At 37.5% G+C, this 26,615-nt stretch overlaps 2 protein-coding genes across 2 annotated transcripts in view; one reads left to right on the top strand and one right to left on the bottom strand.

Moving 5' to 3' along the window:
• Positions 1-26,615, bottom strand: part of LOC145693703 (opsin-1-like) — a 137,182-nt gene that overhangs the window by 105,250 nt on the left and 5,317 nt on the right. The window lies entirely within an intron of this gene.
• LOC145693702 (putative malate dehydrogenase 1B) overlaps positions 1-26,615 on the top strand; it is a 97,578-nt gene that overhangs the window by 46,890 nt on the left and 24,073 nt on the right. Inside the window, exon 3 of the mRNA XM_081769974.1 lies at positions 18,689-19,444. Coding sequence (XP_081626100.1) covers positions 18,689-19,444 — 756 coding nt within the window. The remainder of the gene's footprint in view (positions 1-18,688; positions 19,445-26,615) is intronic.

Below are 26,615 nucleotides of genomic sequence, written 5' to 3' on the forward strand. Positions count from 1 at the left end.
ACACCCCTCTTTCACCATTGTTACTTCCAGAGACATAGGCTACTAATTCAAGGACATGATCTCCATCAAGGTAATAAAGCTGGTAATCATCTTATCTGTCAAAGAGAACGATAATATTTAATGTAAACTTCAGTACAATATCATGATACCATAAAAGGGTTATTTAAGGAGGAGGTTGAGCCCTTCATGGGAACTTTAAGGATAACCATAAAAAGGGAACAAAATTCTAAAATCCAGGATCACCGACATATCGCTCTATATTTCACTCATGGGGTGTGTGGTGGGTCTAAGATCATGTGACCTCTGTCGGCCAATCAGCATCGAGGTACCAAAGGACTCATCTTACTCGTAAAAAAGGAAACGAATTTCAAAAGTCACAGGGCTTAAGATCACGTGACCTCTAGCATTGGGGTACCAAAAGGATTCATCTTACCCGTAAAAGGGAACGAATTTTCAAATATCGCATGGTCTAAAATCACGTGACAGCTATCAACCAATCAGAATCACACATCTTACCCGTAAAAGGGAACGAATTTCAAAAATCCCGGTCATAAAAGAGAATGAGGGATTTCCCCGCAGGGTGACTCATGACGTCATACCACGTGACCTAAAAAATTTGAATTTCCCGCGTGGGCGGGGCCTAACGTCACGTGACCTCTCTCAGCCAATCAGAATCGAGAAATTTTTGCTGACTCGGCTGGACATACGGGGACCCCTACTACTATTTCTCCTAAAGAGGGTAATAATTGACCAGGAAAAAATGACTTCTCACGAAAGAGGGTAATAATTTCCCGGGCAAATTGTACCCTATAGCTAAACTCGCTTGAACTACACAGTAAATTTCTCCTAAAGAGGGTAATAATTGACCAGGAAAAAATGGCTTCTCACGAAAGAGGGTAATAATATCCCGGGCAAATAGTACCCCCTTGCTAAACTCTACAGAATTATAGTATACATTTCTCCTAAAAAGGGTAATAATTGACCAGGAAAAAATGACTTCTCACGAAAGAGGGTAATAATATCCCGGGCAAATTGTACCCTATAGCTAAACTCGCTTGAAGTACACAGTAAATTTCTCCTAAAGAGGGTAATAATTGACCAGGAAAAAATGACTTCTCACGAAAGAGGGTAATAATTTCCCGGGCAAATAGTACCCTCTTGCTAAACTTTATAGAATTACAGTATACATTTCTCCTAAGAAGGGTAATAATTGACCAGGAAAAAATGACTTCTCACGAAAGAGAGTAATAATTTCCCGGGCAAATTGTACCATATAGCTAAACTCGCTTGAACTACACAGTAAATTTCTCCTAAAGAGGGTAATAATTGACCAGGAAAAAATGACTTCTCACGAAAGAGGGTAATAATTTCCCGGGCAAATAGTACCCTCTTGCTAAACTTTATAGAATTACAGTATACATTTCTGCTAAGAAGGGTAATAATTGACCAGAAAAAATGACTTCTCACGAAAGAGGGTAATAATTTCCCGGGCAAATTGTACCCTATAGCTAAACTCGCTTGAACTACACAGTAAATTTCTCCTAAAGAGGGTAATAATTGACCAGGAAAAAATGGCTTCTCACGAAAGAGGGTAATAATATCCCGGGCAAATAGTACCCCCTTGCTAAACTCTACAGAATTATAGTATACATTTCTCCTAAAAAGGGTAATAATTGACCAGGAAAAAATGACTTCTCACGAAAGAGGGTAATAATATCCCGGGCAAATTGTACCCTATAGCTAAACTCGCTTGAACTACACAGTAAATTTCTCCTAAAGAGGGTAATAATTGACCAGGAAAAAATGACTTCTCACGAAAGAGGGTAATAATTTCCCGGGCAAATAGTACCCTCTTGCTAAACTTTATAGAATTACAGTATACATTTCTCCTAAGAAGGGTAATAATTGACCAGGAAAAAATGACTTCTCACGAAAGAGGGTAATAATTTCCCGGGCAAATTGTACCCTATAGCTAAACTCGCTTGAAATACACAGTAAATTTCTCCTAAAGAGGGTAATAATTGACCAGGAAAAAATGACTTCTCACGAAAGAGGGTAATAATTTCCCGGGCAAATAGTACCCTCTTGCTAAACTCTATAGAATTACAGTATACATTTCTCCTAAAAAGGGTAATAATTGACCAGGAAAAAATGACTTCTCACGAAAGAGGGTAATAATTTCCCGGGCAAATTGTACCCTATAGCTAAACTCGCTTGAACTACACAGTAAATTTCTCCTAAAGAGGGTAATAATTGACCAGGAAAAAATGACTTCTCACGAAAGAGTGTAATAATTTCCCGGGCAAATAGTACCCTCTTGCTAAACTCTACAGAATTACAGTATACATTTCTCCTAAAAAGGGTAATAATTGACCAGGAAAAAATGACTTCTGACGAAAGAGGGTAATAATATCCCGGGCAAATGGTACCCTCTTGCTAAACTCTATAGAATTACAGTATACATTTCTCCTAAGAACGGTAATAATTGACCAGGAAAAAATGACTTCTCACGAAAGAGGGTAATAATATCCCGGGCAAATTGTTCCTGCTATCTAAACTCTGTTCAACTACATAGCATACTACATTTTTCCAAAGGTTGGTAATAATTAAGCAAAAAAATTATTTAGCAAGAAGGTGTTAATGATAATTGTTATTTTTATGTATTCTTTATTTTAGGCATATGCTGGGACTAATGAGGTTTTTTTTTTCAATTTTTTATTTAGGCTTAGATGTGGTTCTTCCAGTTTTTTCGATGTTATTCTTATTATTTTAACTTCCGATAATTTTTCCTTTCCTTCAAATCATGGGTCAGTCATGTCCTTTTTCTTCCTATTCCTCACTTCCTCTCTATCTTTCCTTCCTATCAGTGTGAAGAAGGCAGTTTCTTCGCAAGGTGTGTCCAATCCAGTTCGCATTTTTAGGAAGGAAGGTGCCTAGATGTGTCTTCTTCTATCCCTTTCAAAACTTGGTCATTTGTTGTCCTCTCGTCCATTTTATCTGCTCAATCTTCCTCCAACACCACTTTTCGAAGCTCTTTAAATATTTCTTCTCTAACTTCCGTAATGTCCAAGTCTCTGAGCCATACAGTTCAATGCTCCATATATATAGCACTTGACCAACTTTTTAAATCCAATATTGAGCCTGCTAGTTAAGATTGATCTTTTCTTTTTGAATGCTTCTTTGGCTATGGCAATTCTTGACCTGAGTTCTTTGGTGTAGTAAGTGTCTCTCGTCAAAATACTTCCCAGATGCTTGAAATTGTCTACCTCCTCAAGTTCTCCTTGTTGTACACTGATCCGTAAGCCGTGTTTCCACGGGATTTTCTCATGACTTTCGACTTTTCGATGTTAATTTCCATTCCATACAATTTTCCAGAGTCAACTATTTTGTCAATCTTCTCCTGTATTCCTCCTTTGGTGTTAGCTATTATCACCGTATCATCTGCATACCTGATCTTGTGAATGATCGTCCTCCAATCTTGAAATCTCCAATTCCCATTAATGCTTCTTTCTTTAAACTCTATGTAAATATTCAATAATTGGGGTGACAAACTACATCCTTGTGTGACCCCTCTTTCAATCTTCATACTGTTTCTTTCTCTTTCATTCAAGCGCAGCTTCATTCGTTGTCGTGTGTACAGGTTTTGAATGAGTCGTCGATTTCTCCAGTTGACTGCGCTTTCTTTAAGTATTTTCAGAAGCTTTCAGGCAGTCGAAGAATCACAAACAAACTTCTTTCTTTACATCAAGCATTCTTTGGGGTAACAATATCCCTGATAAATTGTACCGACTAGCTGAATTTCATTAAACTGTTTATATTAGTTCTATATATATGTGTGTAAATTTTGAAAAGGCTTCACAAAATAAGTTGTAATAATATTCCTTGAAAATTTTACACCTTGGTAAATTTAATCAAACTGTGTAGTAAATGACTCTAGAATTAGGTAGATTTTGACCAAAAAATGGAATCTCAGGAAATAGCTGTAAAAATTTCACTAAAAGTTTAGTATATTTTTCGAAGTGAGAGTAAATATTGACAAAGGGAAATGACTTCACAATATAAGAGGTTACTATACCTGGTACAAAGTGTACATCAAATAGATTCTAAATAAGTAGTTTGTAAATTTTTGTGAAGGTGCGGTATATAACAAAAGATTATACTTAACATTAAAAAGTTTTTCCTTTCCCATGAAAATTGTACTGTAGATCTTAATTTGATTAAGATATCTATAAAGTACATTGTTTTGAATTCGTATAGTTTTTTTCTTATAATTTCTTCCCACGAGGTGTGTTAGCAATGCAAAAAGTATACCATCTCAACGTGCCATTGTAAGAAGTTAATGCATTTCTAAATGTGTGTGTGAAAGTTGATTGTGTATTAATTTATGTTGTTGTCTGTACCACATAACTACGAGGGTGGGCTGATAAGTTCTCGGCCCGACCCAGAAGGACTTGAACTGCAGGCATGAAAGTTTGAGGCTATTCAACATAGTCCCCTCGAAGGTAAAAACACTTGACACTTCGATTCTGCAACTTTTCCAACCCCTCAAAAAAAATAAAATAAAATAAAAATAAAACAAGATTTCTCAAGTTCTGCAAAAAACTGTTCCACAGCTGTAATCACCCCTTCATCACTGTGAAATTTCTGTCCTTTCACTGTTCTTTTGAGTTTCGGAAAAAGATAATAATCAGAAGAAGCCAGATCTGGCGAGTAAGGTGGGTGGTCAATGCACTGTACCCCTAGGTCCCTCAGAATATCCATTGTTCAGCTAGCCTTGTGGAAGGAAGCATTGTCCTGAAAAAACAAAACACCTCGTGTCAACTTTCAGGGGTCTCTTCATTAATAGCGTCCTTTACCTTAGCCAGCAGACTGCAGTAATAATCTGCAGTTATGATTTGGCCCATTGGAAGGTAGTCTGAGAGCAAAGCATCATCCTTATTTCAGAATATTGAGGCAAGCACGTTTCCTGCGGACTTTTGTGCTTTTGAATATATTCGGCCTTGGAGATCCTGAGTGGTGCAACTCGCATGACTCCTCTTCGGCTTTCGTATCAAAGTGATGAAACCACATTTCATCCTGGGTCACAAGCTGATTCAAAAAATCGTCCTTGGAGTTTCCAAATGCAGTAAAATCACATGCCGCAACTTGCACGGGATATTATTACAACCTTTCGTCAGAAGTAATTTTTAACTAGTCAATTATTACCCTCCTTAGGTGAAATTTACTGTTTAGTTCAATGGAGTTTAGCTATAAAGTATAATTTGAATCAGATTTTATTATCCCATTTAGTGCGAAATCATTTTTTCCTGGTCAATTATTACCAACTTTAGCGGAAATTTACTGTGTAGTTTAATGGAGTTTAGCAATAGCGTACAATTTGCCCGGGATATTATTACCCTCTTTCGTGAGAAGTCGTTTTTTCCTGGTCAATTATTACCCTCTTTAGGAGAAATTTACTGTGTAGTTCAAGCGAGTTTAGCTATAGGGTACAATTTGCCCGGAAAATCATTACCCTCTTTCGTGAGAAGTCATTTTTTCCTGGTCAATTATTACCCTCTTTAGGAGAAATTTACTGTGTAGTTCAAGAGAGTTTAGCTATAGGGTACAATTTGCCCGGGATATTATTACTCTCTTTCGTGAGAAGTCATTTTTTCCTGGTCAATTATTACCCTTCTTAAGAAAAATGTATACTGTAATTCTATAAAGTTTAGCAAGAGGGTACTATTTGCCCGGGAAATTATTACCCTCTTTCGTGAGAAGTCATTTTTTCCTGGTCAATTATTACCCTCTTTAGGAGAAATTTACTGTGTATTTCAAGCGAGTTTAGCTATAGGGTAGAATTTGCCCGGGAAATTATTACCCTCTTTCGTGAGAAGTCATTTTTTCCTGGTCAATTATTACCCTTCTTAAGAGAAATGTATACTGTAATTCTATAAAGTTTAGCAAGAGGGTACTATTTGCCCGGGAAATTATTACCCTCTTTCGTGAGAAGTCATTTTTTCCTGGTCAGTTATTACCCTCTTTAGGAGAAATTTACTGTGTATTTCAAGCGAGTTTAGCTATAGGGTACAATTTGCCCGGGATATTATTACCCTCTTTCGTGAGAAGTCATTTTTTCCTGGTCAATTATTACCCTTTTTAGGAGAAATGTATACTGTAATTCTGTAGAGTTTAGCAAGAGGGTACTATTTGCCCGGTATATTATTACCCTCTTTCGTGAGAAGTCATTTTTTCCTGGTCAATTATTACCCTGTTTAGGAGAAATTTACTGTGTAGTTCAAGCGAGTTTAGCTATAGGGTACAATTTGCCCGGGAAATTATTACTCTCTTTCGTGAGAAGTCATTTTTTCCTGGTCAATTATTACCCTTCTTAGGAGAAATGTATACTGTAATTCTATAAAGTTTAGCAAGAGGGTACTATTTGCCCGGGAAATTATTACCCTGTTTCGAGAGAAGTCATTTTTTCCTGGTCAATTATTACCCTCTTTAGGAGAAATTTACTGTGTATTTCAAGCGAGTTTAGCTATAGGGTACAATTTGCCCGGGATATTATTACCCTCTTTCGTGAGAAGTCATTTTTTCCTGGTCAATTATTACCCTTTTTAGGAGAAATGTATACTATAATTCTGTAGAGTTTAGCAAGAGGGTACTATTTGCCCGGTATATTATTACCCTCTTTCGTGAGAAGTCATTTTTTCCTGGTCAATTATTACCCTGTTTAGGAGAAATTTACTGTGTAGTTCAAGCGAGTTTAGCTATAGGGTACAATTTGCCCTTGAAATTTTTACCCTCTTTCGTGAGAAGTCATTTTTTCCTGGTCAATTATTACCCTTCTTAGGAGAAATGTATACTGTAATTCTATAAAGTTTAGCAAGAGGGTACTATTTGCCCGGGAAATTATTACCCTCTTTCGTGAGAAGTCATTTTTTCCTGGTCAATTATTACCCTCTTTAGGAGAAATTTACTGTGTATTTCAAGCGAGTTTAGCTATAGGGTACAATTTGCCCGGGATATTATTACCCTCTTTCGTGAGAAGTCATTTTTTCCTGGTCAATTATTACCCTTTTTAGGAGAAATGAATACTGTAATTGTGTAGAGTTTAGCTATAGGGTACAATTTGCCCGGGAAATTATTACCCTCTTTCGTGAGAAGTCATTTTTTCCTGGTCAATTATTACCCTTCTTAAGAGAAATGTATACTGTAATTCTATAAAGTTTAGCAAGAGGGTACTATTTGCCCGGGAAATTATTACCCTCTTTCGTGAGAAGTCATTTTTTCCTGGTCAGTTATTACCCTCTTTAGGAGAAATTTACTGTGTATTTCAAGCGAGTTCAGCTATAGGGTACAATTTGCCCGGGATATTATTACCCTCTTTCGTGAGAAGTCATTTTTTCCTGGTCAATTATTACCCTTTTTAGGAGAAATGTATACTGTAATTCTGTAGAATTTAGCAAGAGGGTACTATTTGCCCGGGATATTATTACCCTCTTTCGTGAGAAGTCATTTTTTCCTGGTCAATTATTACCCTGTTTAGGAGAAATTTACTGTGTAGTTCAAGCGAGTTTAGCTATAGGGTACAATTTGCCCGGGAAATTATTACTCTCTTTCGTGAGAAGTCATTTTTTCCTGGTCAATTATTACCCTTCTTAGGAGAAATGTATACTGTAATTCTATAAAGTTTAGCAAGAGGGTACTATTTGCCCGGGAAATTATTACCCTCTTTCGTGAGAAGTCATTTTTTCCTGGTCAATTATTACCCTCTTTAGGAGAAATTTACTGTGTATTTCAAGCGAGTTTAGCTATAGGGTACAATTTGCCCGGGATATTATTACCCTCTTTCGTGAGAAGTCATTTTTTCCTGGTCAATTATTACCCTTTTTAGGAGAAATGTATACTATAATTCTGTAGAGTTTAGCAAGAGGGTACTATTTGCCCGGGAAATTATTACCCTCTTTCGTGAGAAGTCATGTTTTCCTGGTCAATTATTACCCTTTTTAGGAGAAATTTACTGTGTAGTTCAAGCGAGTTTAGCTATAGGGTACAATTTGCCCGGGAAATTATTACCCTCTTTCGTGAGAAGTCATTTTTTCCTGGTCAATTATTACCCTCTTTAGGAGAAATTTACTGTGTAGTTCAAGCAAGTTTAGCTATAGGGTACAATTTGCCCGGGAAATTATTACTCTCTTTCGTGAGAAGTCATTTTTTCCTGGTCAATTATTACCCTTCTTAAGGGAAATGTATACTGTAATTCTATAAAGTTTAGCAAGAGGGTACTATTTGCCCGGGAAATTATTACCCTCTTTCGTGAGAAGTCATTTTTTCCTGGTCAATTATTACCCTCTTTAGGAGAAATTTACTGTGTATTTCAAGCGAGTTTAGCTATAGGGTACAATTTGCCCGGGAAATTATTACCCTCTTTCGTGAGAAGTCATTTTTTCCTGCCAATTATTACCCTTCTTAAGAGAAATGTATACTGTAATTCTATAAAGTTTAGCAAGAGGGTACTATTTGCCCGGGAAATTATTACCCTCTTTCGTGAGAAGTCATTTTTTCCTGGTCAGTTATTACCCTCTTTAGGAGAAATTTACTGTGTATTTCAAGCGAGTTTAGCTATAGGGTACAATTTGCCAGGGATATTATTACCCTCTTTCGTGAGAAGTCATTTTTTCCTGCTCAATTATTACCCTTTTTAGGAGAAATGTATACTGTAATTCTGTAGAGTTTAGCAAGAGGGTACTATTTGCCCGGTATATTATTACCCTCTTTCGTGAGAAGTCATTTTTTCCTGGTCAATTATTACCCTGTTTAGGAGAAATTTACTGTGTAGTTCAAGCGAGTTTAGCTATAGGGTACAATTTGCACGGGAAATTATTACCCTCTTTCGTGAGAAGTCATTTTTTCCTGGTCAATTATTACCCTTCTTAGGAGAAATGTATACTGTAATTCTATAAAGTTTAGCAAGAGGGTACTATTTGCCCGGGAAATTATTACCCTGTTTCGAGAGAAGTCATTTTTTCCTGGTCAATTATTACCCTCTTTAGGAGAAATTTACTGTGTATTTCAAGCGAGTTTAGCTATAGGGTACAATTTGCCCGGGATATTATTACCCTCTTTCGTGAGAAGTCATTTTTTCCTGGTCAATTATTACCCTTTTTAGGAGAAATGTATACTATAATTCTGTAGAGTTTAGCAAGAGGGTACTATTTGCCCGGTATATTATTACCCTCTTTCGTGAGAAGTCATTTTTTCCTGGTCAATTATTACCCTGTTTAGGAGAAATTTACTGTGTAGTTCAAGCGAGTTTAGCTATAGGGTACAATTTGCCCGGGAAATTTTTACCCTCTTTCGTGAGAAGTCATTTTTTCCTGGTCAATTATTACCCTTCTTAGGAGAAATGTATACTGTAATTCTATAAAGTTTAGCAAGAGGGTACTATTTGCCCGCGAAATTATTACCCTCTTTCGTGAGAAGTCATTTTTTCCTGGTCAATTATTACCCTCTTTAGGAGAAATTTACTGTGTATTTCAAGCGAGTTTAGCTATAGGGTACAATTTGCCCGGGATATTATTACCCTCTTTCGTGAGAAGTCATTTTTTCCTGGTCAATTATTACCCTTTTTAGGAGAAATGAATACTGTAATTGTGTAGAGTTTAGCTATAGGGTACAATTTGCCCGGGAAATTATTACCCTCTTTCGTGAGAAGTCATTTTTTCCTGGTCAATTATTACCCTTCTTAAGAGAAATGTATACTGTAATTCTATAAAGTTTAGCAAGAGGGTACTATTTGCCCGGGAAATTATTACCCTCTTTCGTGAGAAGTCATTTTTTCCTGGTCAGTTATTACCCTCTTTAGGAGAAATTTACTGTGTATTTCAAGCGAGTTTAGCTATAGGGTACAATTTGCCCGGGATATTATTACCCTCTTTCGTGAGAAGTGATTTTTTCCTGGTCAATTATTACCCTTTTTAGGAGAAATGTATACTGTAATTCTGTAGAATTTAGCAAGAGGGTACTATTTGCCCGGGATATTATTACCCTCTTTCGTGAGAAGTCATTTTTTCCTGGTCAATTATTACCCTGTTTAGGAGAAATTTACTGTGTAGTTCAAGCGAGTTTAGCTATAGGGTACAATTTGCCCGGGAAATTATTACTCTCTTTCGTGAGAAGTCATTTTTTCCTGGTCAATTATTACCCTTCTTAGGAGAAATGTATACTGTAATTCTATAAAGTTTAGCAAGAGGGTACTATTTGCCCGGGAAATTATTACCCTCTTTCGTGAGAAGTCATTTTTTCCTGGTCAATTATTACCCTCTTTAGGAGAAATTTACTGTGTATTTCAAGCGAGTTTAGCTATAGGGTACAATTTGCCCGGGATATTATTACCCTCTTTCGTGAGAAGTCATTTTTTCCTGGTCAATTATTACCCTTTTTAGGAGAAATGTATACTATAATTCTGTAGAGTTTAGCAAGAGGGTACTATTTGCCCGGGAAATTATTACCCTCTTTCGTGAGAAGTCATGTTTTCCTGGTCAATTATTACCCTTTTTAGGAGAAATTTACTGTGTAGTTCAAGCGAGTTTAGCTATAGGGTACAATTTGCCGGGAAATTATTACCCTCTTTCGTGAGAAGTCATTTTTTCCTGGTCAATTATTACCCTCTTTAGGAGAAATTTACTGTGTAGTTCAAGCGAGTTTAGCTATAGGGTACAATTTGCCCGGGAAATTATTACTCTCTTTCGTGAGAAGTCATTTTTTCCTGGTCAATTATTACCCTTCTTAAGGGAAATGTATACTGTAATTCTATAAAGTTTAGCAAGAGGGTACTATTTGCCCGGGAAATTATTACCCTCTTTCGTGAGAAGTCATTTTTTCCTGGTCAATTATTACCCTCTTTAGGAGAAATTTACTGTGTATTTCAAGCGAGTTTAGCTATAGGGTACAATTTGCCCGGGAAATTATTACCCTCTTTCGTGAGAAGTCATTTTTTCCTGGTCAATTATTACCCTTCTTAAGAGAAATGTATACTGTAATTCTATAAAGTTTAGCAAGAGGGTACTATTTGCCCGGGAAATTATTACCCTCTTTCGTGAGAAGTCATTTTTTCCTGGTCAGTTATTACCCTCTTTAGGAGAAATTTACTGTGTATTTCAAGCGAGTTTAGCTATAGGGTACAATTTGCCCGGGATATTATTACCCTCTTTCGTGAGAAGTCATTTTTTCCTGGTCAATTATTACCCTTTTTAGGAGAAATGTATACTGTAATTCTGTAGAGTTTAACAAGAGGGTACTATTTGCCCGGGATATTATTACCCTCTTTCGTGAGAAGTCATTTTTTCCTGGTCAATTATTACCCTTTTTAGGAGAAATGTATACTGTAATTCTGTAGAGTTTAGCAAGAGGGTACTATTTGCCCGGTATATTATTACCCTCTTTCGTGAGAAGTCATTTTTTCCTGGTCAATTATTACCCTCTTTAGGAGAAATTTACTGTGTAGTTCAAGCGAGTTTAGCTACAGGGTACAATTTGCCCGGGAAATTATTACCCTCTTTCGTGAGAAGTCATTTTTTCCTGGTCAATTATTACCCTTCTTAGGAGAAATGTATACTGTAATTCTATAAAGTTTAGCAAGAGGGTACTATTTGCCCGGGAAATTATTACCCTCTTTCGTGAGAAGTCATTTTTTCCTGGTCAATTATTACCCTCTTTAGGAGAAATTTACTGTGTATTTCAAGCGAGTTTAGCTATAGGGTACAATTTGCCCCGGATATTATTACCCTCTTTCGTGAGAAGTCATTTTTTTCCTGGTCAACTATTACCCTCTTTAGGAGAAATTTACTGTGTATTTCAAGCGAGTTTAGCTATAGGGTACTATTTGCCCGGGATATTATTACCCTCTTTCGTGAGAAGCCATTTTTTCCTGGTCAATTATTACCCTCTTTAGGAGAAATTTACTGTGTAGTTCAAGCGAGTTTAGCTATAGGGTACAATTTGCAAGGGAAATTATTACCCTCTTTCGTGAGAAGTCATTTTTTCCTGGTCAATTATTACCCTTCTTAGGAGAAATGTATACTGTAATTCTATAAAGTTTAGCAAGAGGGTACTATTTGCCCGGGAAATTATTACCCTCTTTCGTGAGAAGTCATTTTTTCCTGGTCAATTATTACCCTTTTTAGGAGAAATGTATACTATAATTCTGTAGAGTTTAGCAAGGGGGTACTATTTGCCCGGGATATTATTACCCTTTTTCGTGAGAAGTCATTTTTTCCTGGTCAATTATTACCCTTTTTAGAAGAAATGTATACTATAATTCTGTAGAGTTTAGCAAGGGGGTACTATTTGCCCGGGATATTATTACCCTCTTTCGTGAGAAGCCATTTTTTCCTGGTCAATTATTACCCTCTTTAGGAGAAATTTACTGTGTAGTTCAAGCGAGTTTAGCTATAGGGTACAATTTGCCCGGGAAATTATTACCCTCTTTCGTGAGAAGTCATTTTTTCCTGGTCAATTATTACCCTCTTTAGGAGAAATTTACTGTGTAGTTCAAGCGAGTTTAGCTATAGGGTACAATTTGCCCGGGATATTATTACCCTCTTACGTGAGAAGTCATTTTTTCCCGGTCAATTTTTACCCTCCTTTCAACAATATATTTGATTGACATGTAGGGTAATATTTTCACGATAATATTTGTACCCCTATTGTTGACGTCAAATTTTCCCGGGCAAATTTTACCCTCTAGGGTAATAATTTGCTAGGGTAAAAATTGCCCGTTACACCCCCCCCTCATGTCCATGACGCACCCCCCCTCAATTGTCTATCCGTAGGTGTTCTTCCATGAAAAAAAATCTTATCGATTTTTACACCCCTCAAACATATTTATATAGATTTTTAAGCCTGTTTAAATATTTCAATGACGCACTTTGTGTCATAGCCCCTCTTTGTGGGCACCCCTGACATACAGAATAATGAATGTCAAAAAATGAGCTTTTAGGACTTTGGAATAATCATGACCATTCATCATTTTCCCAACTGTATTATCCGAATACAACAAACCCCACAGCTCCTCGATTCCACTACCTGACATTAGGTACCCAATAGTGGTTAGGTAAAACATTAGCAAGTGGAACCCATCAAGCGGAACAACAATTTTTGACAGATCAGTCCCTGGTTCTGCCGCGGTAACGATTTGCTTAGCTTTCAAGAACAATAGTTGATCATAAGTGACTAAGCATGTTTTTTTGTCCTAGTTTTTTCCATTCTTCTGCTGCATAAACCGGTGTTGAATAGATTGTATTACTGGATCTACTTAATCGAGTTAAATGCTTCGACACAACCAGATTCCTCGAAGTCTTCAATAAAATACAAGACGAACTACATTAATGGCGTCGTAAACAAAAGTCATAAATTGATTAAATTCATTACATTCAGTATTTTAATCTAACTACATGCACTATAACTATTAAAATACATTATAGTCAGTAACGTAGCGTGAAGTTTTGAAATGGGTAGGCTGAAATTAGATTCGTAGCTAGAGGGTGGCTAGGAGGGGCCCCATCCCCTGAAGCTTGCAATTTTTGTTGTATGTATATATGAGTGTAAAGTGAATTTAAGCAACCCCCCAATAAAAAAAAAAAACTATCCTGCCCTTATTTAAACGATCACGTCTTAGTGTTCTGACTACGCTGTAATACTTGATAGATAAATGCTAATTCATGCAATATATTTTTCATACAATGCAAGAAAAAGTATAAGACTGGTTCTCCTTCATATATCCCTTACACATACGGTTTCCTTACATATGCGATAGTCGCATATCACATACACTGTATTACTGTTTCAAAGAAACAAATAAAAACGGATAGCTATAGGACGATCTTAAGTGTAACTTCCCCAAATCATAGACAAACTTAAGCACTTCACCCACAACAACACATATTAGCATACTAATGGAAAACAGTGGAGCAGTAGCTCACAGTCAATTGATGATTTTTTTTTTTTTACAGAAAAAGCTATTTTTAGATTGAAAGTATAAAACAAAAGAAACTATACCTCATCTGAGGTCTCCTTCAGTATCGATCTTCGAAAAACTTGCGGATAGCAACGCAACGCAAAAAATAAAACATGTCTGCTATGTCAATTATCGAAAACTAAAATGTAAATGTTACGCTGTGATAACGCAAACCAGTACACAATAAGGTCCCTGATGTATTAATACTATTCATAATAACAACATTTTTATTCTCTCTCTCTCTTTTCTTGGTCAAAACTCGTTACTTGTGAGCTTCTAAATTTTTTATAGTCTCTGTTCTATACTTTCTTCCAAGACCGCATCCTGTCGCTTTTGTTTTGCCAAACACCCGAAAGGCTAGCCTTTCGTCAACATTCGTCCACTTTCGTTCCATCATGAATTTGTGTATAGCTCAAGAAGTTTTCGTAGTCTGTGTTTTCGTCTGCTGAGGGTGGCGGGAAAGTGATTGTCACCGCCCCATTCTCCTAATTCCATGAGAGAAACGGAAGACTAGCCGCCGATAGCCTTCAATGCGTTCTTGCAGAAGCTTCGCTTCAACTTGCTTGATGTTTAAACAGCGTATTATAAAATAAATCCATTTTAATAAAATTAATTGTATCAATATCCAAAAGCAACATTTGAGGCTGATGTATAAATAAATGGATAGGCTAAGCCTTATAGCCTTAATGGACACTACGTCCCTGATTATAGTTTGTCGCCCAAGCTTTAATTTACTTCAGTATAAACTAATAATTCTGCACTGTTTACAACCAATGTTATACTTACGGGAAATAATAATAATAATAATAATAATAATAATAATAATAATAATAATAATAATAATAATAATAATAATAATAATAATAAAAATTGGTTGTAGTTCAGTCACAGTTTGTTCAAACTTGATACAGTTTTCAGTGGAACATACACGAAAATTTCATGATACTAACATATTGCAGACATCACTAAAAGCTTGGAAACCACCTAAAACTCCACTTATTGGGGAGCGCTTCTTAAACAACTACAAAAGGGAGCCTATTTTACTATAATAGATAGCATGATGTAAGCAGTGAGGGAACTGCAATGTGAGTGGAAGGAGGTTGCAATATCTTTACAATTTATTTATATTATATTGTTTAGGAAGCCACTTCAATCAGAATTGAGATATGGAAAAGTAACGTAGAAACATTCAAAGTTATCTATCAAGTACCTAACTGTGCAAAAAAAAAAAAAAAAAAAACTTTAAGATCACAATGACTGTTTCAGTAAGAATCAAATATGTCTGCCATTTTTCAGCGTAGCATATTTTTTTTTAAACATTCGTCCGAAAAAAAAATACAAAGAACTTTCGAATCACTTCTTACGATTTGCCAATTGTTTCAAAGTTATGAGGCTAAACAGATTAACATTAGATTGTAAACCAGATAAATTTCGCATTTTTACGTTAAATATCAATCTATATTAGACCTACAGCATCTTTCCAGTTCTTCTATTGGGTAAATCTACGGTCATCCTTGTAGAATACACAAGTTTTTACATAATCGAGAAATGATGCTTTTTGACTGAGATATGGAGGAAAACCTCATTAGGACGAGTAGAGCTTGGCGGCCATCTTTGATTCGTCATTGGGGGCGCGGTGGCTCAGTGGTAGAGCGGTCACCTCCGGTGCTTGGGGTCCCTGGTTCGATCCCAGCTCGCGCCGTGTGGACTTTGTGGTTGACAAACACCGTACCCGTGGGTTTTCTCGGGGTTGTCCCGTTTCCTCCCACTTTCATTTCATTCATTTCTCATTATCACCGTCTCCTTTAGCCTAACCTGTATAACCGTGGGGCGTAAAACTCAAAGATTTCATTTCATGTTTCGATTTGCCATTTTGGATCGAAGCAGACATTAAAAATTAGGGGACTTTTCAGGATTCGTTCTACACATCTCTAGGAGCTAATCCTGCAAATTTAAGCTAATTATGAATTTGTTTCACATTCACCCTATTTTTGGCCTAAATTTACTGCGCTAAGAGCCAGGTTTAATGTTTTTCAGTCCCTAAGACCCAACATCTTTGTCAACCCTCTTCCCGATGTACACAATTTTAAGAAAATAGAAATTATACATACTTTTATCTTAACGTTTTTGTATAAATTTTAATGAATTTCATTTTGAATCTGCTGCAAGGAAAGATTTGAATTGTTCCAAATTTACTTCTTTTTAGAAAAATAAAGTTACAGAGAACGATTTGTTTTATTTTTACTTTCAAGCGACAAGCAGAAAAGAAAGTAAGATAGTTATAAAAAAAATAGAATTTGAGATTTGAACGGATCCACAGGTTTCATGAAACCCAGGTGCTAGAAAAGTGAGTTTTGGATAACGGTAAGTCTGTTTCGATGTAAAACTATTCATGCGCCTAGAGGACGTATTTTTTCATATTTTATTTTTAGAGAAACGAGTTGTACATTTTTGATAGAGAGTGGTAGTTTATTAACTTGACTCAACATACTTTATAAGTCATAATTCCCTTTACTTTTCTTCTCTAAAAAGCTGAGACTGGTTATCAGCGGCAACTCTCTTTTGTTTGCTTCTGACATCAAGAAACTCAAAACACCGACACACTCTATCTCCACCTTACCTGACTTTCATTTGCTTTCACTTGAGCAACCCATACAATTGAAATTTCAATGGAGAATATAGGAAGATATATGTTTCTATACGAGTTCTTCGTATTTCTTTTCTGAGGAACAGGGGCTCGTTTCCTTAGTACAGAAAGATCTCTTGTAATCGAGACCCAATTCACTTTCCGAAAAAAACAATATTAGACTATATCAAAACTTGAATTTTGAAGTTAACATCGGTATCTAATATTTTACGAAATCTACTGATCGTTCTAAGAATCATAGGATACAGAGTCTTTATTCTGAGATATCGAGTTGATGAGAAAGCGGAGAGATCGGTGGACATCATAAAATATTATAAGGTATCGGTATTAACTCAGAATCATTATATGATTTTACGAGATCTACCGATCGCTGGAACAATCATAGGCGACGGAGTTCTCATTCTGATATATCTACTTCATGAGAAGGCGGAGCGGTCGGTAGATCTCGGAAAATCATGTAAGGTACTAGTGTTAACTCAGAATAATTATATGATTTTAAAAGTTCTACCGATCGCTGATAAATCATAGGCGATGGATTCTTTTCTCTGAGACATGGAGTTCTGAGAAGGCAGAGAGATCGATAGATCTACTAAAATCATAAATGACGAAGTTTTCATTCTGAGGTATTGAGTGGATGAGAAGGCGAAGCTATCGTTGATCTCGTAAAATCATGTAAGGTACCAGTGTTAATTCAAAATCACAAATTTTGAGATACGGTTATTGGTTATTCCAGCGACAAATTAACCGACAATACCAACATAACTGCAGTTTTGTATTCTTCGTCGATTCAGGACAAGTAGTCAAGTCCAGAACGAACTCTTCACACAACTTCTCTAAGTAACTCATTGGCTAAAAGAGATTATGTGGGTTATTTTGAATGTCACGCGGCCGGAACTCAAGCCAATAAAGTTAATTCGCAAATATTTCAGCGTATGCCGCTTTACTGAATTTACTTAAAGATATTTTAGGCTCTTTGTTCATGTGGTGGCGCTATGGCTACTCCCGGTAAACGCAAGAGTAATATTCTCACGCTTAAATTAAAACGTGAAATGACCTACCAAATGGAGAGAGGAGTCAGTAGATTGAAACTGATGGAGGAATATATGTTTATATTTAATTATCCAGAGAAGTGTTATATCTCGAAACAGCCAAGTTCCATTCTAGCTGGTTACGAGAGATCTTTCCGTATTAGCAGCATAGTACGAGGGAGAGTCCGAAAATAACTTCCCCCTCTCGTTTTTCCCTGGAAAGTGAACAGCAATGGGAAAACAAGACAGCGGTTGCACGCGCAATGCACCCAGACACAAGTGGGTATCGCTCACCTGCGATCCTGCAGATGGTGCCGTCACAGTGCCTGCGCAAAACGGAGACGATTCTCTCAGTCTGAGAGTAGTAGCTATGGAGAGAAGGCGCGTTTTGACGTCGTGGCCAAAAGAGGAAGTGCTAGCGGTTGTCCGATATGAATGTGCACGTGGCGTATTGAGAGCAGAAATCCATAACTGACTCGTGGAAGTCTATGGACCTGATGTGATGTAGAAACAAATGGTACGGAGATGGTGTCGCCAATTCAATGAGGGGCAGCAGCAAGTGCTGGATACACTGACCCAGTGACTTTCATCTGTTTTCGGCTTTGAAGAAGATTCTCGGCAGCAGATGTTTTGGAAGCAATGCTGAAGTCACAGAAGCTATTCGACGCTCCTTCCGTATGCAGAGCCTTGAAGTGTCACCGGAAGGGTTTTCGAAGCTTATAGACCGGTATGACAAGTATGTACGTGGTAGTTATGTGGAAAAATAAAGGCACGTCTGATCTTTAATCTTACATGCTATTTTTGGTCTCGTATCCCCACCTCTCTCCACAGTCGCCTAGGGAAATCTATGTTCAGACTCTTCCTTGTAGTTGTGTAATTCATGCTGAAATAAGAAATGTCTTACGATTTATTTATATGAGCTTTAAATTTTAGGAGTAGCCATATTTCTTAAACATTTCTCGCTACCTTACTATTAAATTGTTCTCACAAGATATTTTCTCTTCGCAGGAATACTTGCGAGACAAGGAATTGAGAGAAAAATCGAGGCCTCCGAGGCGTCGCAGAATTTGCATTACGCGGGCAGCCAATTTGATCACTTACCTTCTGATTCCAGAGTTAGCCAAAATAGAAGGATTAGCAACGAAAAGCGGGCTGAAAATCTACCTTTATGACGAAATGAAAAGAAGATCCGCATTGTACGACATCCAAGACGACATTCAGGATATGGGTGTGGACATTTCCATTGAAGTACCTCACAAGTTGTCATCATTCCTGTCCAAATGTGACCTTATCATTTTCTTAAACAACGTGGTGAGGCAGGAAGGTGAGTCTCTGGACAGTTGGTTACTAAGAAATAGAGAGCTGATGCTGGACTATGCTGACATTTTCCGAATGCACGTATCTTCGAAATGTAGATTTATATTTGCTAGCCATGAGGCTGCACATTGTTTCAATGCAAATATTCTTGCATCTGCTGCAAAAAACTTGCAAATACGTAACATGTGTGTGATAACTGCGGATGAAGTGTTACAGATGAAGCGAATTTTATCGGATGTGACGGGCGCTAAAATTGAGAACATAATCATGCTGGCAATTTGGGGTTTTGTTGGAGTGAATCACCTGTTCGATTTGAATAGTGTTCAAGTGAGGGACCAAACAGGCGCCTTCATTGTGAAGTACGAAGAGTTCTACAGACGCATGCCAGAATTCGTGCTTAACGAGGAAATACTATCTGAAATTTATGAGGAGAAGCTCACAAGAGGGGTAAGTAGTATATGTACACTGGTGCTTATGAAAGTTGCAACACCAAGAAAGGCAAGTAACAGTGGAAGGATTAATTATACTAATATACAGAAATTATTGAAGGGAAAAGGCGGTCAGGTAGTTAGAGCGTTGGCTCACGTCCGTCTAGCGTCAGGTTCTACTTCATTTTCAGCACCCACCCAGTCTCTGAGTCAAACTGGGGAGTCACGTGAATGAAGACGTTACGGCTACTAAGCACAGAAAGCTCAGTGATACGCGTGTTAGAGGCAAGGTTACGCGACGCGCTGACCACGTGTTCCACTCGTCTCTAACAGATGGCGTTAGAAGAGGCTTAGCTCCGCGAAGGGCTGTCATGCCACTAGTTATTATTATACAGAAATTAAGATTTCTGAACTGAATAACCTCGTCTTAATAAATCGGTATGGCGTGAAGCCTCCAAGTACTGCAATCACAGTTTCTATTCATCGTGACAATGTATCAAACAGACATAGATTTTGTTTGTGCTGAATGGTCCACCGCACTGGTTGAATGTAAATATAAAAGACAAAGGCGCTGTTCTCTGCACGATTGTACCGATCAACAGAATGGACATACAATAGGATACATATCAGGTGACCGAGTAGACCAAGAAGGCAGCGGTACAAATAGTTTGTCGAAGAAGGCTTGTACATTATAGGATACATGTCTTTGCCCATTGCCTTGCTGAAGTGTGGCGTTCAAAGTTGTCGGAATATGATCTTGGCCTTTCGGACTTTTATGATGTAGCAGTCAGTGATGAGTTCGCCCTCAATGAGTAATAGTGTGATCACGAGCTGTATTCAAAGAATCTCTACCCCATAACATTTTGACTTTCCACCATATATGCTGATAAACTGAACTTACCTCGATAGCGTCTAATGCGTATGTGGTCATCACTGTGGAGCAGGTTGAAGAGAAGCTTGTCCGGAAACAGCGCCTGTGTTCACGTGTCCATTATAACCTGAGAGGCATGGAAACCGCTAGCTCGCATTCAGTAGACGCAGCCAAACCATTCATGCAGACAAGTTCAGAACTGTAATGATAATCAAGCATCAAGCTAACACTAGATCACACTGGATGGTTCGTCACAGACAAGCGAACAAGATGGTAGTCACTCTATATGGTATTATTGTGTGATTCACTGGCCGATCATTGCTGAGTACGGTTCTTTTCTGACCATTGCTTCCACATGCACATCACTGTCATAAGAGCATGCCCTATGTGCACATTAATTCCGAGGAACGAGAAGCTGCCTTCCCGTTGGCCGATTTTGCGGCTCCGTTGGAATTCAGTCGTGTTTTTATTGCATCTTTTCCAAGTCGACGAGTCATAGTGGCATCTTCCAACACCTCTTCTGTTCATTTGTCCATACTGCATTACCTCTCTCGGATCTCTCACAGCATCATCACAACATTGAATCGAGGACATTGATGGACTGACGCATTCATCATCCCGCTGAAATCGAAATAATTTTCACGTCACATTCTCCAGTACACATCCAATGACATTAGTGTATTCTCCATTTTCTTTCCTGGTACTGCAATTTTCAAAACAACAGTGTATACTACCGAAAGAATCAAAGTTGGGAAAGATGTGGTTGAAAGTACTAACTTGTTACGAATCTACCTAAGTAGAAATAACATTGTGTTTAGCGTTGACGTGGTTTTTGAAAGGAAAAGGAAAATGAAATGAAATCTTTAAGTTTTACGTCCCACGGTTATGCCGGTTAGGCTAAAGGAGACGGTGATAATGAGAGATGAGTGAAATGGTGGAATGAAGAAAGTGGGAGGAAACGGGAGAACCCCGAGAAAACCCACGAGCACGGTGTTTGTCCACCACAAAGTTCACTTGGCGGAGGCTGGGATCGAACCCGGGACCCCAAGCACCAGAGGTTTTTGAAAGGAGAAGGTTCTAAATATATATTGGGTGGCTCAGCCCTCCTCGCATGAGGTTCAATGAATGATTTGAATGAGGGGAGGACAATGAGGCCCCTTCCTACGTAATGATTCCTCTTTGAAAGCGCATACTTTTCCGCTGGTCCCACATACATTTCCTTAGGATTTATTGATAGTCTTTCGAGCTAGGCCATGAAATACCTTAACAGGTGTAGTGTGAAAAGCATAATTAACTAGTCTTTGGAGCTAGACCAAGAAAACACTTCAATATGTGTAGTCTGAAAAGCGTAATTAACTAGTCTAGAGCTAGACCAAGAAAACATTTCAATATGTGTAGTGTGAAAAGCGTAATTAACGTCGTTAGAGCTAGATCATGAAACACCTCAACAGGTGTAGTATGAAAAGCATAATTAACTAGTCTTTGGAGCTAGATCGTAAAATACCTCAACACGTAGAGTATGAAAATCGTAATTAACTAGTCCTTGGAATTGGGCTATGAAACATCTTAACATATATAGTATGAAAAGCGTAATTAACTCGTTTTTGGAGCTACCTCGTAAAACACCTCAACACGTGGAGTATGAAAAGCGTAATTAACTAGTCCTTGCAGTTGGACTATGAAACATCTCAACAGATCTAGTATGAAAATGGTAATTAACTAGTCCTTGGAGTTGGGCTATGAAACATCTCAACAGATCTAGTACGAAAAGCGTAATTAACTCGTCTTTGGAGCTACATCGTAAAACACCTCAACACGTGGAGTATGAAAAGCGTAATTAACTACTCCTTGGAGTTGGGCTATGAAACCTCAACAGATCTAGTGTGAAAAGCGTAATTAACTCGTCTTTGGAGCTAGATTGTAAAACACCTCAACACGTGGAATATGTAAAGCGCAATTAACTACTCCTTGCAGTTGGACTATGAAACATCTCAACAGATCTAGTATGAAAATGGTAATTAAGTAGTTCTTGGACTATGAAACGTCTCAACAGATCTAGTATGAAAATGGTAATTAACCCGTCTTTGGAGCTACATCATAAAACACCTCAACACGTGGAGTATGAAAAGCGTAATTAACTACTCCTTGGAGTTGGGCTATGAAACCTCAACAGATCTAGTGTGAAAAGCGTAATTAACAGTCTTTGGAGCTAGACCTTGAAACAGCTCAGTGGTTGGCAGTGTTCATACCATAACTGTGTATATGATCATGTATAACGTCAACACAGGTGCACTTTGATGATGCTTTTTGGATTAGTTGTTTGTTTGAAAGAATGCTTACACGGTGATTCCATATAAACTTTATCATGATCTGCTGGAAGTCTTTGAAGAATTAGACTATGAAATTCCTCAACAGAATTCCATAACCCGTAGACCGATTTATATACGTAATATGGTTACGTATTTTGTAGGCTAATCCATTTGATAGGAAGTTAGTGTCCTACCGTTAGTTTAGGTATACTGGGATAACGAAATATTGGACAAAATAAATAAACTTAAAAGAAAATAACCGACTTCAAGAAAGCGCTAAAAAGCAGAGAAAAATTAACCAACTTCAATAAAAGAGCTAAAAGGTAGGAAATAATAAAAGAGCTAAAAGTAGAAAATAATAAAAGGGCTAAAACAGAAAATAATAAATGGGCTAAAAGTAGAAAATAATAAAAGAGTTAAAAGGTAGAATATGATAAAAGAGCTAAAAGTAAAAAATAATAAAAGGGCTAAAAGTAAAAATAATAAAAAGACTAAAAGTAGAGAATAATAAAAGGCTAAAAGCAGAAAATAATAAAAGGGCTAAAACAGAAAATAATAAATGAGCTAAAAGTAGAAAATAATAAAAGACTAAAAGTAGAAAATAATAAAAGGGCTAAAAGTAGAAATAAGAGCTAAAAGCAGAAAAATCATGAAAGCGCTAAAAATAGAAAATAGTAAAAGCACTAAAAGTATAAAATGATAAAACAGGTAAAAATAGAAAATAATAATAATAACCACTTAAAGGCTGAAAATAATTCATTACCATTATCTATACAAAAATGTGAAGTTGCCAAACTAAACAAATTAATGTTTAATATAAAATTAGTTTGAATGGAAATTTCACCACGTACCAATTTATTTGGCTTGGCACAGACTTCATTTTTTATATATATTGTAAAACTTTGTCTCATATAGGTATAGGTAGAGCGTTAATTAAAAGAGTGTCCGGAATCGACTCCCACTACCGGCTTTTATTATAAAATTTCTATTAAAAGTATTTTTACAAAATACTGTACAAATAATCTCTCCAAGTTTGCAAGGTTAGTTACAGGTAGTCTTTGACCGTAAAGCCGTAGACAGGATCTCTACAGAGCCCTGCAGCAGGATAAGCAGAGTGGAGTTAGGGACCCAATGCTCCGTGGCAAGCAGAGGGATGGTTAAGTGGCCAACAGAGCCCCGTTGCAGGCTAAGCGTTTGTTTGTTAGGATTCCCACACAGAGCCAGGGATAGACTAGAGGCAGACTAGAGGCAGACTAGAGGCCTTGGGTTAGGTTAATCCTAATGTTCTGTGGCAAACAGTAGGAGGGACACCAGAAGACTGGTACCGAATTGCCGTCGACCAGCCAATTTATAGGGTTTCTCTGGTGGCGGTGGTGCTGTTGCTCCTTTGACATCGTCTGCTTCGTGGGAGGGGCCAGAAGCCTGTCGTCTGTAGATCCATCTGGTGTGTGTGGAATCCTCTTGGTAAAACCATGTGGTGGTGTTTGTAAACACTGGCGTGAAGAGTTGTTTACATACATCACGTGGGAGATTGCAATATAGATACAGGCAATGAAATATTTTCAGCTTTTAAGCCCTTATTGCAAGGGAAGAATACAAACTAAGGTTACAAAGTTATGTTTCTGGAGTTTCGTCTGTTATAGAGGAATGAGGAGTGTGAGATAATTGTAATACATGGAGTTAGCGACCGTGCAGTTTCAGCTACCCTCCACCTACGTCGCTAGTTGTATGTAAACGCAAATGGCGACTCGTTTGGAAAACTGGTCTCGTGAGGAAGTCCGCTCAATAATTTGATTAGTGGGCGAAATTTGTAACTGCGGCTGAAATTCAGTTCGAGTACCTTGGCCAGGACTTCGCACCGAGGGTGCCATCTTTCTTCATGACAACGCGCACCCGCATACAGTCCAGAAGACCACCACACTGTTGAAGCAGTTTCGTTGGTACATCATCGATCACCCTTCCTACAGCCTGGACCTCGCTCCAAGCAACTTTCACCTGTTCCCGCACTTAAAGAAGCACCTAGGAGGCCGTCGCTTCGCTTCAGGTGAGGAGGTGAAACACTTCGTGACAACGTGGCTCAACATGCAAGGACGGGATTTTTCCCAGGAGGTGATCTTCAAACTAATCCCACGATGCGACAAATGCTTCAATTAATATGGAGACGATGTCAAAAAGTAATGTATGTACTATATCGTCGCTGTATTGGTTCTATGAAATATTTACACATTTCACTGCAGGCTTTGTAACCTTATTTTCCGATCATCGTATTATTTTCTGCTGTTAACACTTTTATTATTTTCTACTTTTAGCGCTTTTACTGAAATCGGTTAATATTTTTTTATTTTTAAAGTTTTTTTTATAATGAAAGAAAATGGTTGTTCATTCTTAATTTCTGACCCCCAACAGATTTCAGTCGGGTAGCCCAAGTTCACAGGTGTATAGTGCCTTGTTTTTTCATCATAGGACCCCTTAGGACGATAAAAGTGACCTTAACTAGTTCTAAATGAAAAAGACAATATCTGATTTCAGGTTTAAAAGCCTAAAGTCCAAGACAATGCAGAAGATATGTTTTTCATAGTGATGTCTTCTGAATCTACAAGACATTTCAAATTTGATATGTTAATGCAGAGTATTTATTAATTTACTAAACACAGATAAATTGTGATTTTAAATTTAGAAGCATGAAACTCGAAAGAGTGAAAGAATATATTTCTTTCTACAGTGACGTCTCCTAAAATAATTGAAACTTTCGCGAATTTTACCTTTTCCAAGGTCCTGCATAACAGTCATTAGAAGTACGAAATACGTTATAATTTCTGTTGTATTTCTTGGTAGAAAACAAGTGAAAATGTCTGAGTTGTTAAACATTTCCAATAGTTACTAAGTCCCATATAATAATAATAATAATAATAATAATAATAATAATAATAATAATAATAAATATATCTTTCGTATCGTAAGACAATAATAAATTACATGAAATATTTATGATATATGTGCAGGGCCGCCCCTAGGCAATTTGCCGCTCCGTGCAATGGCATAATTTGCCGCTCCCTTTCTCCAGAAAGAACAAATCTTAAAAGTCACGATTTTGAGCATGCCACCCCATCATGAACAACGAAGGCAAGGAAAAATGCACTCGCACTCAGAAAGGCCTAAACACTACAAATACAATCTCCTTGTCTCCGTTATTTCTTTAAATAATAATTTATTATGTTAGTGAAAGATAAAGTAAACATACCTGCAGACGCGAGATGGTACTTCTTTTTATAGAATTCAATATCGAGCTTCAATCTCAATATTTCAGTTTGCAGTTCCAGTGCAACTAAAGTATTTTCATTTCGAATTTGCGCTTCAAGGTCATAACATCGTCTCCCCACGCAATCACTTATTTCCCTCCTAGGGATGCACACGAGTCGAGACATGTCTCGAATCTCGACTCGAATTTGCGTCGAGTAACACTGCGATAAAGTGAACTTCATAAATTCTCTGAATGGCAATTGGCAGTCTATAGTAATTTAACATAGCTCCCAGTCAGCACAATGCATGTACAGTACCCGTATAGTACATATACAATTGCACGGATGCAACATGTGCCTCGTCTGTATAAATGCACGCCTGTACATGTGATGCACATAAGCGTCACAGGTCCTATTCATCATCTTCACGTGCGCAGTACATGTGCGATGCACACGTCTTGCACAAGTGATTTACATCTACCGCACAGTTGATTTACAACTAGCACTTATTCGATTTACATGTAGAGCACAGGTGATTTACATGTAGGACAGAGGTGATTTACACTTAGCACACAGGTGATTTACAAGCAGTTCCCAGGTGATTTACATGTAGGACAGAGATGATTTACACGCAGTACCTACATGACTTACATGTAGGACACAGGTGATTTCCTGGTAGTGCAGAGGTGATGTAAAAGCATATTCATGATGCAACGAAAAAGTTTATATATTTGGTGCCTTACGCAGTAACACCATCTATACCGGTATAAC

Source organism: Thermobia domestica, chromosome 8 (genome assembly GCF_964235325.1).
Source record: "Thermobia domestica chromosome 8, izTheDome1.hap1.1, whole genome shotgun sequence".
In the NCBI taxonomy this organism is placed as follows: Eukaryota; Metazoa; Arthropoda; class Insecta; order Zygentoma; family Lepismatidae; genus Thermobia; species Thermobia domestica.